The sequence below is a fragment of the Trichechus manatus genome, unplaced genomic scaffold (genome assembly GCF_000243295.1).
Source record: "Trichechus manatus latirostris isolate Lorelei unplaced genomic scaffold, TriManLat1.0 scaffold00038, whole genome shotgun sequence".
Classification (NCBI taxonomy): Eukaryota; Metazoa; Chordata; class Mammalia; order Sirenia; family Trichechidae; genus Trichechus; species Trichechus manatus.
The window spans coordinates 17863935-17878778 of record NW_004443974.1 but is presented as its reverse complement, the minus strand read 5'-3'; the positions used below and the strand labels follow the sequence as shown (position 1 = coordinate 17878778).

Sequence of the window (14844 nt, the reverse complement as noted above, 5' to 3'; positions counted from 1 at the left end):
ATTAGTCCAAAGAGCTAATGGACCACAACTACTATGGCCTCCACCAGACTGAGTGCAGTATAACTAGATGGTGCCTGGCTACCACCATTGACTGCTCGGACAGGGATCACAATAGAGGGTCCGGGACAGAGCTGGAGAAAAATGTGGAACAAAATTCTAACTCAAAAAAAAAAAAAAAAAAAAACCCAGACTTACTGGTCTGACAGAGATAGCAGAACCCTGACAGTATGGCCCCCAGACACCCTTTTAGCTCAGTAATGAAGTCACTCCTGAGGTTCACCCTTCAACCAAAGATTAAACAGGCCCATAAAACAAAATGAGACTAAATGGGTACACCAGCCCACTGGCAAGGACAAGATGGCAGGAGGGAACAGGAAAGCTTGTAATGGGGAACCCAAGGTGGAGAAGGGAAGAATGTTGACATGTTGTGGGGTTGGCAACCAATGTCACAAAACAATATGTGTCTTAATTGTTTAATGAGAAATTAGTTTGTTCTGTAAACCTTCATCTAAAGTATAAAATTAAAAAAAAAGGTTTACAGCCTTGGAAACCCTATGAGGTAGTTCTACTCTGTCCTGTAGGGTTGCTGTGAGAACAACGTTAAAGAAATAAATGTTTGAAAAAGTGAGTTTTCCTAATATCAAAATAAAATTTTAAAAAAACCAAAAAACTCATTGCTGTTGAGTCAATTCCGCCTCATAGCAACCCTTGTAGAACAGAGCAGAACTGCCCCATAGGGTTGCCAAGGCTGCGCAAACCGCCACATCTTTCTCCCAAGGAGCGGCTGGTGGGTTCAAATTGCCAACATTTAGGTTGGCAGCTGAGTGCTTAATCACTGTGCCACTAGGGCTCTTTCTATCTAGAACACATGCTCAAATTCGCTTTACCATTTGAAGTTTTAAAAGTACAAAAAAGTAAATTAGAGGTTTTCTTATTTTAAGTCAATTTAAATACTTGAGGTTGGAATTATTGAGTATTTTAATATTGACCCAGTGGAAAAGCCAGTGCAAAGGTGACTCCTATAACCAAATATTAGTATAAACACTGAAAAGCATCCAAAATTTTCTTCAAAAAGACTATAAACCTAGAGAGTTGCAAAACAAACCTCAGGCACTCATAACACATGCGGTAACACTCATCCAAAGTCATTTTCTCCTGTCCTGTCCTCAATATATAGTGAAACCTGTGAGAGCCGAAACTCGACGGGACTGCCCTGTTTTTCTGGGTCTCAAAAGTTTTCCGCCTTTGACAGGGTGCAGTCTTACCACTTTTCTATCACTCATTTTAGTGGAAAATATTTGAGTTTTCCTTCTGACAGGTTCCTGCCTTACACAGGTTCCAGCTTTTGCAGGATTTATTGCATTAAAATACTGCAACAATAATTTACTCCTTCCAGAAATAGTAAAGGAGGTAATATGAAATTTAATAATTTAATTTAATTCATTGATTAATGAAATTTTAATATTAAAAATAAAAATTATCAATGCAATAATTCATGGACTTGCAAAACGTTGCCTACATTGTCTTGTGGGCCTGAAAACACTTTAGGTTAGTTCTTCCAGACCATCAACACAGTATTTGGATCTATTTTTCTGATGTACGAAGATTCCGTAATGTGGTACTTCTTCTTGTATTTAAGACTCTAAGTACAGTTTTATATTGCCTAGGAAACAGTGGTCTGTTTAAGATGAACTCTTAAATTGATATACAAAATGACTTTCGACAAATTATTTAATCTCATTTCAAGATGGATCAGAGTGAAATCAAGATAGAAAAATGCTACATAGAAAAAAAAATGTAAGTGTACTTCAGTTCTCAAACATTTATAATAAATTGAATTTCCTAGACCCTCTGTTTTATCCTTAAGAGCTAGCAGTCTCATTGCTAATTTTCTACCTTTGTGAGTATTCCCTAAATCTAAATGACATGGCAATAAAAACAGGATGAAGTCACTATCATATGTCCATATTTCCAAGAAAATATCCTGTTTGTGTGAGAAAGAGATGATCTAGCAAATCCAAGTAACAAAATTCTGATGTTGGCCAACCAAAGTATTATAACAATAAAAAATTATATACTCAGAAATGATATAATATCTGAGATTTGCTCCAAAAGAATACAGAGGGTGAGGGACTAGGTGTGAGTATAGCTGCACAAGATTAGCTAGGAGCTGATAACTGTTAGGTGATGGATGTAGGGAGTTCATTGTATTATTCCCTCCACTTTGTATATACTTAAAATTTTCCATAGTACACAGTTGCTTGTTGTTGTCTTGTTTTGAATTATATATTTAAAATGGGTCTAACCCTGGAACTAGAAACACATGTACAGCATTGGGTATATATGAAGCTTAAAGTGAATCAGAAAATCAGCAAAATTATTAACTCACCTTATTGTTATGAAAACATATAACATCTGACTTCTAATACTGTCCATTGGTAACTTTTTTTTCATGAACAAGGAAGCTTAAGCACTTCTTCAATGCTTTTTTTAAACAGACTTCATATACAGCCCATTTTACAAAGGGTAGTAACAGAAAGCCCTGGTGGTGCAGTGGTTAAATATGCTTGGCCACGAACCTGAAGGTCAGCAGTTCAAACTTACCAGCCACTCTGCAGGAGAAAGATGTGGCAGTCTGCTTCATAAAGATTCACAGCCTTGGAAACCCTATGGAGCAGCTCTGCTCTGTTCTATAGGGTCACTATGAGTCAGAATCAACTCAACGGCAGTGGATTTTTGGGTTTAGGAACAATTTATAAGATCAGTACATACCAGAAGTATCATAGGTCTTTTCCAAGTTGTTAATCCTATGATTCCAGAGAGTATCACCTGTAACAATAAACAATATCATAAATCTAGAAGATGGAACTATCCCAATAAACTAATCCCCAGTCTGTAAAGTATATATTTTTAAAGTACTAAAATTTCAAAGCACTCTAAAACAAACATTTAATATTCCTGCTAATCACGTGAGCCCTGGTAGACCACTCAGTTATGAAAGGTGGACGATCCCTTCACATCCAAGCCCCTAAAGCTTTTGTTTGACTGTATATGTTTTCCTAATGTCAATTAAAAACACGAATGCAAAAATAAGCCTCTCCTTCTGGTCAGTGAAGGGATCACTAGCTCCAACCCAGATTCTCTACTGCCAGGAGCACCCAGTCTGCTGCCAAAGCCAGCCTTGTAAGAGGCAAGTCTGGCTGCATCCCTCCCTTAGGCGGCATCCCTATGGGACCTGCCTGTCATCGATTGAATTGTGTCCCCCCAAAATGTGTGTCAACTTGTTTAAGGCATGATTCCCAGTACTGTATGGTTGGCCTCCATTTTGTGATTGTAATTTTATGTTAAAGAGGATTAGGGTGGGATTGTAACACCACCCTTACCTAGGTCACATCCCTGATCGAATGTAAAGGGAGTTTCCCTGGGGTTTGGCCTGCACCACCTTTTATCTCTCAAGAGATAAAAAGGAAAGGGAAGCAAGCAGAGACGGGGGACCTCATACCACCAAGAAAGCAGTGCTGGGAGCAAAGTGTGTCCTTTGGACCCAGGGTCCCTGTGCGGAGAAGCGCCTAGTCCAGGGGAAGATTGATGAGAAGGCCAACCGAAAGAGAAAGACTTCCCCTGGAGCTGACGCCCTGAATTTGGACTTTCAGCCTACTTTACTGTGAGGAAATAAACTTCTCTTTGTTAAAGCCATCCACGTGTGGTATTTCTGTTATAGCAGCACTACAGGACTAAGATACTGCCCCTGCCCATTTCTTGAGCCTGACTTCCGTGCCCACCCCCCAAATCCTTCCAGCACACACCTTCCTTCCTGGCACACCTGCCCTTCCTCAGAACAGCCACGCTCTAGACATTCCTGGGCTATAACTTCTCTGTTGCAATGCCCTCTTCTCCCAACTACCCTCCTGGCTGCCTGGGAACTCCTACACATCCTTCAAGGTCCCAACTAAACAGTCACATCCTCTGAGAAACCTCACTGACCCCCCACCCTCTGCGCATAACTTTTTTTTTTTTTTTTCAAAATCTCATTGTATTCTATTGTAATGATTTGTGGGGTACATCTTTGAATCCCTAGGTCCTAGTACAGTGCCTGGCACATGGGTAGCAATAAATGTCCCTGCGCATTTATTCCACAAAGGGGAAGGGAATACAGTGAGAAAGATCTCATGTTGCAAAATGACACTTCAATAAACATCAAGGTAAAATCCTCGATAAAAAGAAGCCAGGTTTTGCCAAAACACAAACTAGAAACCAAGGTCAGCCCTCTGAGTAACACAGTTCTCTAAGCAGTTGGGAAAGAATCATTGAAGTAATAATTCATCCTGGGAACGTTCTGATGCTGTTTGAGTAATATTTGCCTTTGTGTAATAAAGTACATCTGCTGAATGCAGCTGTAAAGGTTTTCTTTCAAGTGTACTTTTTGCTTGCCAAAATTCTTCAAATGCACCAGTTCACAATGATTGTTTATTAACTACAAATCAGCAAGGATTTTTCAGTGTTACCTCAAATTCAGAGCACACGGGCCTGTTTACAATGCTCTCCATTCTCACCAGCTGAGTGAGAGAAAATCATTGCACAGCATGAAACCAGCAGAGGACCAGCTTACACACTCACAGCAAGGACCAAAAACCAGTATGGGCAGGTAAGCCTCCATTTCGTTGTGCCCATCTATGTTTAAAATGTTCTACCAGCTGCCCACCGAGCACTAAATCCTTGCGTTCATCTAAAATTCAGTAGGATATCTTCTCCCTCTAAACTATTTCTGCCTAAAACATTCAGGGCACATGAGGCTAGTCTCGAGTGTGTAGGCTGGATCTCCTTAATAAATTGGGACTGGAATCCAAGAGATTTTGAGTTCCAAGCTCCCAACTCGGCTTCTGAAAAACTACATGACCTTGGCCACGTCATTTCACTTCTCCGATCATCACTCTTGTTTCCTTAGAAATATGGTAAGGGGAAGAAACCATCTTCTGGCCTCTTCTGGCTCAAAATGTTTACTCCACTGTGATTATGGCAATTCCTCAGAAACCCTGGGATCCAGCACAGGCTCCACTCTGTGGACTGTGTGTGGCACACAAGTTTGTGTGTGTGCACGTGTATGTGCGAACATGCTTACATGTGTATGCATGTACTTGCATGTGGGTGCATTTGCATGTATGTGTGTACTGTAATGTGTGTGCATGTTTGCACGTATGAGTGTATGCATGTGCATGCCCCCCACCTGCCTGTCCTGATGCCTACTAGACTTTGCTGAAGAAGTACAGGCTGTTTTTGTAAAAATATAATTGAAAATCTGACTGTCCGGGCGAGAAATACAAACTGCACACTTGAGAAAAATTATAAGTATGATTTGAATCATCAGTTAGTTTTTGATATTTTAGGAGCCCTGGTGGTACAGTGGTTAAAGTGCTCAGCTGCTAACCAAAAGGTCAGCAGTTGGAACCCACCAGCCACTCTGCAAGAGAAAACCCAAAAAATTCATTGCCATCAAGTCAATTCCAGCTCATAGCAACCCTAGAGGACAGAGTAGAACTGCCCCCATAGGATTTCCAAGGCTGTAATCTTTATGAGCAGACTGCTACAACTTTCTCCCACGGAGCGGCTAGTGGATTTGAACTGCCGATCTTCCGGTTAGTAGCCCAGCACTTAACCACTGGGCTGCCAGGGCTCCTTCTGTGAGAGAAAAGACCTGGTAATCTGCTCCTGTAAAGATCACAGCCTAGGAAACTCTATGGGGTGGTTCTACTGTGTCATACCACTTGCTATGAGTCAGAATCGATTCAATGGCACACAAGAACGATAACATACACATATGCAAAAAAAAAAAAGTTGCCATCCAGTCAATTCTGACTCATAGTGGCCCTCCAGAACAGAGTAGACCTGCCCCATAGGGTTTCTAAGAAACACTTGGAGGATTCGAACTGCCAACCTTTGGGTTAGCAGTCGAGCTCTTAACCACTGCACCACTAGGGCTCCATGCATGTGCAGGGGGGTGTAAATCTTACAAAATGTGGATCATAAAAGATACTTTTCAGTCTCTCGCTTTTCTCTCTCAATACTTCATGGACAGTTCTCCATGTCACCTGGACTAGCTCTAATTCATTTCAATTTAATGGCTATATAATATTCCACTGTATGACGGTACCCTAATTTCCATACTCAAGGACATCCACTCTATTTCTAGTTTTTTGCCCTCACAAACAATGCTGCAGTAAACATCCATGTACATATATCTTAAATACAAGTGCTTTCATTCCTGTTGGACAAAGTCGCAGGAGTGGGGTTGCTAGGTTGAAAGGTATTTATCATTTTTATTTTAATAGGTCATGACAGATAGAGCTGTCGTTTCAAATGAAGGGTAACTGGAACAAGAGCAAAAATAAAAAATAAAAACTCATCTATCTTTCTTTCTTTGCATATACTAGGTACAAACTACAGAAACATAACTTTACAAATACATACAAAATATATATGACAAATGAAAAATAGCAATAATCTCAAAATATACATGAAAAAGATATGTAAGACCTCTGTGGGGGGAATATATAAAGGTTAATGAGCAATATTAAATGAAGACCTGAGTAAGTGAGGACACATACCATGCTCCTGGATTAGAAGACATTTAAGATGACATTTAAGATGTCATTTCCATTCTAATTGTTTCACTGATTCAATACAAACCCAAGTTAAATGCCAACAGAATTTCTGTAAATCACCCATCTCATCAGGGATGTTTGAAGAAACTACATTCCAGTCCCAGATCAGAGACGCAGTCCCATCTTCCACAGTCCTGAGCAAGGGACACACCTGCTTTGACTCAATTTCTCTGAGTCCTGAAGTCCAATCAAGCCCTAAGGCCCTTGGGGAACTCTGAGTGGGGAGGGGGAGAAGGGGAAACGGAAGAAGTAGAACTGAGTGGTTAGAAGCCTCTGGGATGGCGTGGGAGCAGAGGTGCTACAGTTGAGTATAAATTTTTTAAGAACTCAAGACTTAGGGAAGGGATACTCACACTGAAGGAGGAGGAGGAGTCACAGACGGGGGAGGGGGTGGGGAAAGCAGAAAAAAGGAAGCAGAGTATTCAATGACTCTCCCTCCCTGGAGGAATCCCTGGGTGGTGCATACCCTTTGCAAAGCTCAGCAGCTAACCAAAATGTTGGAAGTTCACATCCATCCAGAGGCACCTCAGAAGAAAGCCCAGGTGACCTTCCTCCGAAAACTCCGCCGTTGAAAACCCTATGGAGCACGGTTCTACTCTGACACACATGGGGTCGCCATGCGTCAGAATCGACTTGTCAGCAACTAGTTACCTCCCTGGGGCAGCAATATCCCCTGTGGCAGCATGGAGTCAAGAAAGTCCTTTAACAATGGCCTTCGTGACACCCATTACACCATAATACTATTTCTTGTTTGTCTTTCCCACTCACTGGTAACCTCATGAGGACTTGCACCTGTGAGTATACACATACATGCCACTAAAGTCTCCTAGAAGGAACCCAGCTGGTTATGGCAAGAATGAATGAATGGAGACCAACTTGCTCAAAGATGACTGTGTAAACCCAGACATGTTTTTTACCACCTGTGCTTCTTTAAAAAAAAGTACATCAGCAGCAAAAAGCAACTCCAACAGCATTCTTTCCACCCAGCACAAGATGAAACTCACCCTGAGTTGACAGGCAAGGACCTATTTTCTAACAACAAATTATCTCTAGATTATTGTAATGAGACTTATTGCAATTTTGGTTTCACTCACCTGTGATCCATTCCTTGTAACTTACAGGAAAAAGCAGAACCCTTTCTTTTTTCTGATATTACAAAGAAGGGCTCGAGATACACCAGGCGGGAATCGTTGTTCCCAACCATAAATGGGTAACGGGCCTTAATTTTCCAGTTTAAAAACAGAACCATTATGACCAAAAGCTCATAATTCTGATGCCCTATTTTCCTTTGCTAATCCATTAACGTGCCTTAGGGCAAAAATGTTCTGGATCATCTGTCAGAAGCTGCTGTATCTAAATAGACAAAAAGAGCCATGTTGTACATTTCCCATGTTTACCTTGTAAATAAAAACAAAGAAACAAACCCATTGCCGTTGAGTCGATTCCGACTCATAGTGACCCTACAGGACAGAGTAGAACTGCCCCAAAAGGTTTCCAAGGAGCGGCTGATGGAGTCAAACTGTCAACCTTTCTAGTTAGCAGCCGAGCTCTTAACCACTGTGCCACCAGGGCTCCATATATACATACACACACACAGTGAAATCTGTGAGAGCCGGAACTCAACGGAACTGCCTTGTTTTTCTGGGTCTCGCAACGTTTCCGCCTTTGACAGGGTGCAGTCTTATCACTTTTTCTATAGCCCTCTATTAGTGGAAAATATTTGAGTTTCTCTTCTCTGACAGTTTCCGCCTTACACAGGTTCCAGCTTTCGCAGGTTTTACTGCATACAAAACTGAGGCTCAAGGGTCTCTGGGTGGCACAAACAGTTTGCACTTGCCTACTAACCTAAAGGTTGGTGGTTCAAACCCACACAGTGGCACTGCGGAAGAAAGGCCTAGAGATCTGCTTCTATAAAGATTACAGCCAAGAAAACCCCACGGAGCAGTTCTACTCTGTCACACATGGGGTCGCCAGGAGTCAGAATCACCTTGACACCAACAGATTTGGTTTTGGTTAACTGAGGCTGAGAGGCTCCATAAATTATTCAAGGCACAGAACTTAATGTGACTCTGCTGCCATGTAAAATGAAGGACCAAATAAAGCCACTAAAATTCATCAAAAAATTCTATTTAAAATGCTCCTTAAATATGAGAGTAGTATTTGATGATTAGATAGAAAAAGATATATTTACTGATATTTAACTGGTAAAGACTTCAGTTTTGGGTTTATTTCTCCCTTGAACGACCCATTCTTTTTTTATGTTTAGTCACTGCAATTTTTTAAAAAGGTTTACCTTAAGGTCACTGATATTTGTCTCTTTTTAAGTGGTTAAGAGTTTGGCTGCTAACCAGAAAGTCAGCATCCACCAGCTGCTCTTTGGAAACCCTATGGGGCAGTTCTACTCTGTCGTACAGGGTCGCTATGAGTCGGAATCGACTCAATGGGTTTGGTTTTTTTTACGGAATCTTGTTAAAGAACCATGGAGTTAACGGGGAGGAGAGGACCCTGAGTTCAGATCAGTAACTTCAAGCAGAGAGACATGAATGTATGCAAGCATATAACAGCTGCCAGAAAAGAACAAAGAAAAATAACCAATTCTCTACCACTTGCCTGAAATATCTCCTAAGGGTCATGTGTCATGAAAGTCAGGAATTTTGTTTTGTGACGTAGAAGAGACAAACCAGTACAACTCTCTTCTCTTTAATTACATCTAGTGCAGTGGGATGGGCTGGGTCACCCATGATTCCAGTGGAATCTAATTAATATTAACTAAGTGCACCCCAAATTGGGAGTCAGGACTGTGTGAGCTAAACACAGACGCTCAGATTCTCTCCCTGCACCCACTTGCAATCAAACTTTTTTTTTAAGGTGACTAATCTCTTACCCTCATGAACTCATGAACTGTGAGAAAAATAATATATTGAGTCACCAACCAAGGACGCCAGGAAGAAAATAAATGACCACCGAGTGCTCAGAAAACAAAGAGTACGTTAAAAACATTCCCTTCAAGTTGCTGAAAGTATATTAAGTATAAGAAAAAATAACTTACAGAATTTGTTAATTCTTAAATATAGAACAAATTAGGTAAATTATACCTTTGAGGTTTTCAGACAAATGAAGGAAGCCTCAAAATCTCATCCCAGGGTGAGAACACTTACAAATGTATGGAAAAATATCCATACTTAACAAAATAGTCCTCTCAAATGCGTGTATATCCCTAGCACTTAACTTTGTATCAAATATGGAAGCAAATTTTTTACTGAAGCCAATAGAAGATTTGCTAGTTTAGTTGATACAGCAGGTTCAGGCTCAGGATGGTCATTCAAAGCCTGAAATATGAGGATATCTTTCCACTGTGTTCCTACGTGGGTTTGAAGTAACCTTAGACTTAAGTTGGCACTTTCACTCAGCTACCTAGTTCCGTATGCCAATAAAACTTGTGAGTGAATAAATAAAATGTAGCTCTTAACCACTGTGCCACCAGGGCTCCATATATATATATATATATATATATATATATATATATGTATACATATACACACATACACGCACATAGTGAAGCCTGTGAGAGCCGGAACTCAATGGGACTGTCTTGTTTTTCTGGGTCTCACAAGTTTTCCACCTTTGACAGGGTGCAGTCTTAACACTTTTCTATAGCTCTCTATTAGTGGAAAATATTTGAGTTTTTCTTCTCTGACAGACCCTTGACCCCTGACCCTGTGAGCATGTCTACACAGTAAAATATTATTCAGCAATACACAGCAATGAGACACTTGATACATGCTACGACATAGACAAACGCTGAAGATATCATGCTAAGTGAAAGAAGCTAATGATTCCATTTATATGAAATATCCAGAATAGACAAATCTATAGCGATAGAAAGTAGATTAACCAATGGTTGCCTAGGGTTGGGGAGATTAGGGAGAAACAGTGATTGCTAATGGGTACAGTGGTTTGCGGGGGGGTGGATGATGAAAATGTTCTAAAATTGATTATGCTGATGGTCACACAACTCTGAGAATTCACTAAAAATCATTGAACTGTACACTTTAAAAGGGTGAATTGGATGGTATGAAAAGTATATCTCAATCAAGTTGTTTTTTAAAAAAAAAGATTTCCAGTTCTCTGAAACCATTCCCAAAGCCAACTCTTGAGACAAAGATTAGACTGGACTGTGGTACATAAAATGATACTCGTGAAGAGTGTGTTTCTTAGTTCAAATGGATACATGAGACTAAACGGGCAGCTCCTGTCCAGAGGTGGGATGAGAAGGCAAAAAGGGACAGGAGCTGGTTGAATGGATACGGGAAATCCAGGATGGAAAGGAGGAGTGTGCTGTCACATTATAGGCAGAGCAGCTAGGGTCATATAGCAACGTGTGTATAAATGTTTGTATGAGAAACTGACTAGAACTGTGAACTTTCACTTAAAGCACAATGAAAAAAAATTTTTTTGCAGTTCTCAAGTCATTTATTTTCAAGCTTTTTACATAAAAACCTCATGTAGTTGTCTTTATAATTGTGTGTGATAATTATTGTTTTAGCTGCCATCAAGTCAATTCCGACCCGTGTGTAGAACTACTCCCTAGGGTTTTCAAGGCTGTGACCTTTCAGAAGGAGCTCACCAGGCCTGTGTTCCGAGGCGCCTCTGGGTGGGTCTAAACCACCAACCTTTTGGGCTAATAGTCAAGCACTTAAATGTTTGCACCACCCAGGGACCCATGTGTGATAATTATAAGTGCTCTTAAACCCTTTTTTATACAAAAATACATACTACAATATTTAATGGTTGAAACTATGATATCTGGGATTTTGCCTTAAAACAAGCCAGCGGGTGGTAAGAAGGGTGAATGGGTGCGGGTATAGAGTGATCATGTATTGGTAACTACGAAAGCTGAGTGACAGGTAAGTGGGAGTTCATTATACCATTCTGTTTACATTTGTTTGAGATTTAAAAAGTTCACAATATAACGTTAAAAGTGGAAAGAGGTTCTCAAGACTTCCTGGTCACTCCTATGCTATGCAGCCTCTCCATGTAGTTACATTTTCTTTCTAAAAATACACACACATTGAAATATTTACAGATGAAATGATGTGATGTCTGAGATGTGCTTCCAAATAATACCAGAAATTAATCCGACCAATGGACTAGGCAGCATAAAGGATCTAATTCCTACCCTGCCTAGAACACCCATGCTTCTAGAATTTATCAGAACACTCAGAGAGGCCAGTGGTAGAGTCCAAGGGGTACAGATGAACAATTGTTGAAGCTGTGTGGGGGTAGGTGAGGGTTCATTGTACAGCTTTTGTATAAATTTTAAAATTTCCATGATACAGAGTTTTAAAAAAAAAATCAACCTCTCTCACATAGTACATAAAATCAAAACATATGCTACTGGTGAGATTTTTTTTTTTCCCCATAAAACACCACAAGAATATTCCTGCCTGTTGCCATCCTCTTGAAATTGTATTGAGATGTTTTACAGATGCAGTGTCTATTAGTTCTGTTATCACTGCAAATTCTGAGGTCAATCTCAGGAACAGGTCACAAAAAAAATCAGAATGACCAACTATTGAACCAGTTGCCATCAAGTCAATTCCCACTCATGGCGCCCCATGTATGTCAAAGTAGAACTGTGCTCCATAGGGTTTTCATGGCTGTGACCTTTCAGAAGTGATCACCAGGCCTTTCTTCCGAGGGGCCTGTGGGTGAGTTCAAACCACCAACTTTTCGGTTAGTAGTCCAGCACTTAACTGTTTGCACAACCCTGGACTCCAACCAGCCATTACAGGGTTGCATACAGACCTGAGAGGTGGGGTGAGCAAGGAAAACTACCTCATAAAATAGAATTTGTCAGTTTCAAATCACCAGTTCTTTCCCTGTTTAGCAAATCTTCCTAAGTGTCCCCACTGAGTGGGAGACAAGGACACACCCAGCCAGCAGGCCCTGGGGTAATATCCATCATCTTCTAGCTGATGGCCTTTTTTAATACTTTATCAAATCCAACTGTGGCTGGACTGATATCTAAGTGCATTTACCTGAAATAATTCACAAATGGTTTTTAATAATCCTAAACTAGCTATCTTTGAGAAGACAACAGATTATGATTTTACAAAGTGCAAATACCTAAAAATGTATGCAAGACTCATTACTGGGCCCTGGTATTTAGAGCAAATGAAATGCATGATCCATTTGGCTGAATTTAGCCTGGCAAGTGGAGTAGGGAGAAGGAAGGATCTAATTCCCACCCTGCTTGGAGGAGGCTTCCTCTTAGAGGTTATTAGAGCACTCAGAGGCAATTGGCAGAGCCCAGCAGCAGGGTGGTGAGGGTGGGATTCTGCTTATACGGTGTACAAATTGTGAACTTCGCTCACATAGCACGGGACATACCAAACCGAGATCAGCATCAAAGTATTTCAAAGAAAAGCAAATTGGCATCAATTTAAGTATAAAACGTCAAGCCAGGCTCAAGGAGTCTAATGCTCTTAATGTTCTTATTCAAGTAATTACTTTTGGTTCAAATTAGTCCTCCCTATATTCTTAAATTTTGGTCTGGAATCTGCTTATGTGTGGACCTGCAAAAGAACGGTGCTTCAGCTTTCAGAACATGCATGCATTACAGATCTTGGTAAAAACTGTGGGCACTGCCAGCCTTTTTGATTTAGTTAGTTCATAGAAAGGTCATTTACTTTAAATACTCATCTCTCACAATCATCCTACCAAGACCTGTTTCCAAGACTCTCAGCCCCTGGTCAATCTCAAGGGGTTGGATGTCTTGGAAGTTGTGAAACTATTAGGAGGTAGGGGTGAGTGCCCACCCAGTGTCCACAGACGCCGGCCAGCAGCTGCCTTTGTCAGAGGCCTCTAAGTGCATTTACCTCTGAAATAACTCACAAGGGTAAACCGATTTGGGGTTTTAATTTTAGAAGGCACCCCTCTGCCTGGGATCAGCCTTCCCTGAAGGAGGAAGCAGAGCTGGGTTCTGGAGCAGAGCAGAGAGCTCCAGTTAGCTGCCCTGCTCCTGGAGCTTTGCCGAGCTCATCGATAATGACAGGCTCAGGTTTCCGAGAATTAAACACTGCACAGCAGCCTGCGTGGCTCCAGGAACCAAGTGGGGGCTTAAGGCCCTGCTTTAATGACCAGGTACAAGCACTGGCTTACACACACCCCCTCATTACCTCCTGAACTTGTCCCCAAATACAGCCGAGCTATCCTACATCAGATACATTTCACATTTAAGTGTGGGCTAATGAGGAATAAAGGAGCCCTGGTGGCGCAATGGTTAAAGCTCTCCGCTGCGAACCTAAAGGTCAGAGGTTCCAATCACCAGCAGCTCCGCGGGACAAAAGACCTGGTGATCTGCTCTCATAAATATTACAGCCTAGAAAACCCTATAGGGCACTTCTACTCTGTCCTGTAGGGTCGCTCTGAGTCTAAATCGACTCCACACAACAACGACAATGAGGAATGAAACAAGTGCCCCATCAACCTGTCAGTTCATCTAATCCACAAATTCACCTACTGTGTGCCAAGCACTGTTGATAGATCAGTGAACAAAGCAGATCAAAACCCCTGCCCTCCCAGCGTGGACCTTGTCAGTGCAGTACTGTAAAAAGAAGTTTAATTATTTTTCTCCCGATTTCCTGCCATCACCCCTCCCCCCCCCCATCCTTCTGATCTCCCAAAGTGCTGGAAATCTTGAATTCTATTAACTTGAAAGTAACAACAAAATCCTTTAGCCTGAGAGGAATCAGCACTGCCCAGGCGCAATCCCATTCACCCCTAAACTTAGCTGTCTCCGAAATCTTTCCCTTCTGCTCCCAACGCCTCAAAAAACTTCAAAGGGCCTAAAGGGTTTGTGCTAACTGCAGCCCTGGGGTGGGGTGGGGTGGGGGACGGCGGGTGTCAACCAAGAGGCGGTGGAGGGAACCGGCCAGAGCCCTCTGCCCTGCAAAGGTGAGCGGGGGGCGCGCGGCACTCACCGAGGAGCCGGCCCAGAACGGGCATGAGTTCTTCACCTGCGGGGAGCTGCTCAGCGACAGCGCCCCGAAGCTGAGCGCCACCATGCAGCAGCCCAGGATCAGCTGCAGCAGCCCGAGCGACAGCAGCGGGCGGGCGGGCAACAGCGCAGAGCCCGGGGCCGCGGCGGAGGCGGCGGCTGCCCGGCGAGAGGAGAGCGCGG

At 41.9% G+C, this 14844-nt stretch overlaps 1 protein-coding gene across 1 annotated transcript in view; it reads right to left on the bottom strand.

The window, feature by feature from the left end:
• Positions 1–14844, bottom strand: part of ENTREP1 (endosomal transmembrane epsin interactor 1) — an 88030-nt gene that overhangs the window by 72943 nt on the left and 243 nt on the right. Inside the window, exons 2-3 of the mRNA XM_023730622.1 lie at positions 14645–14844; positions 2773–2829 (exon numbers count right to left, since the gene is read on the bottom strand). The exon at positions 14645–14844 is cut by the window's right edge and continues 113 nt beyond it. Coding sequence (XP_023586390.1) covers positions 2773–2829; positions 14645–14844 — 257 coding nt within the window. The remainder of the gene's footprint in view (positions 1–2772; positions 2830–14644) is intronic.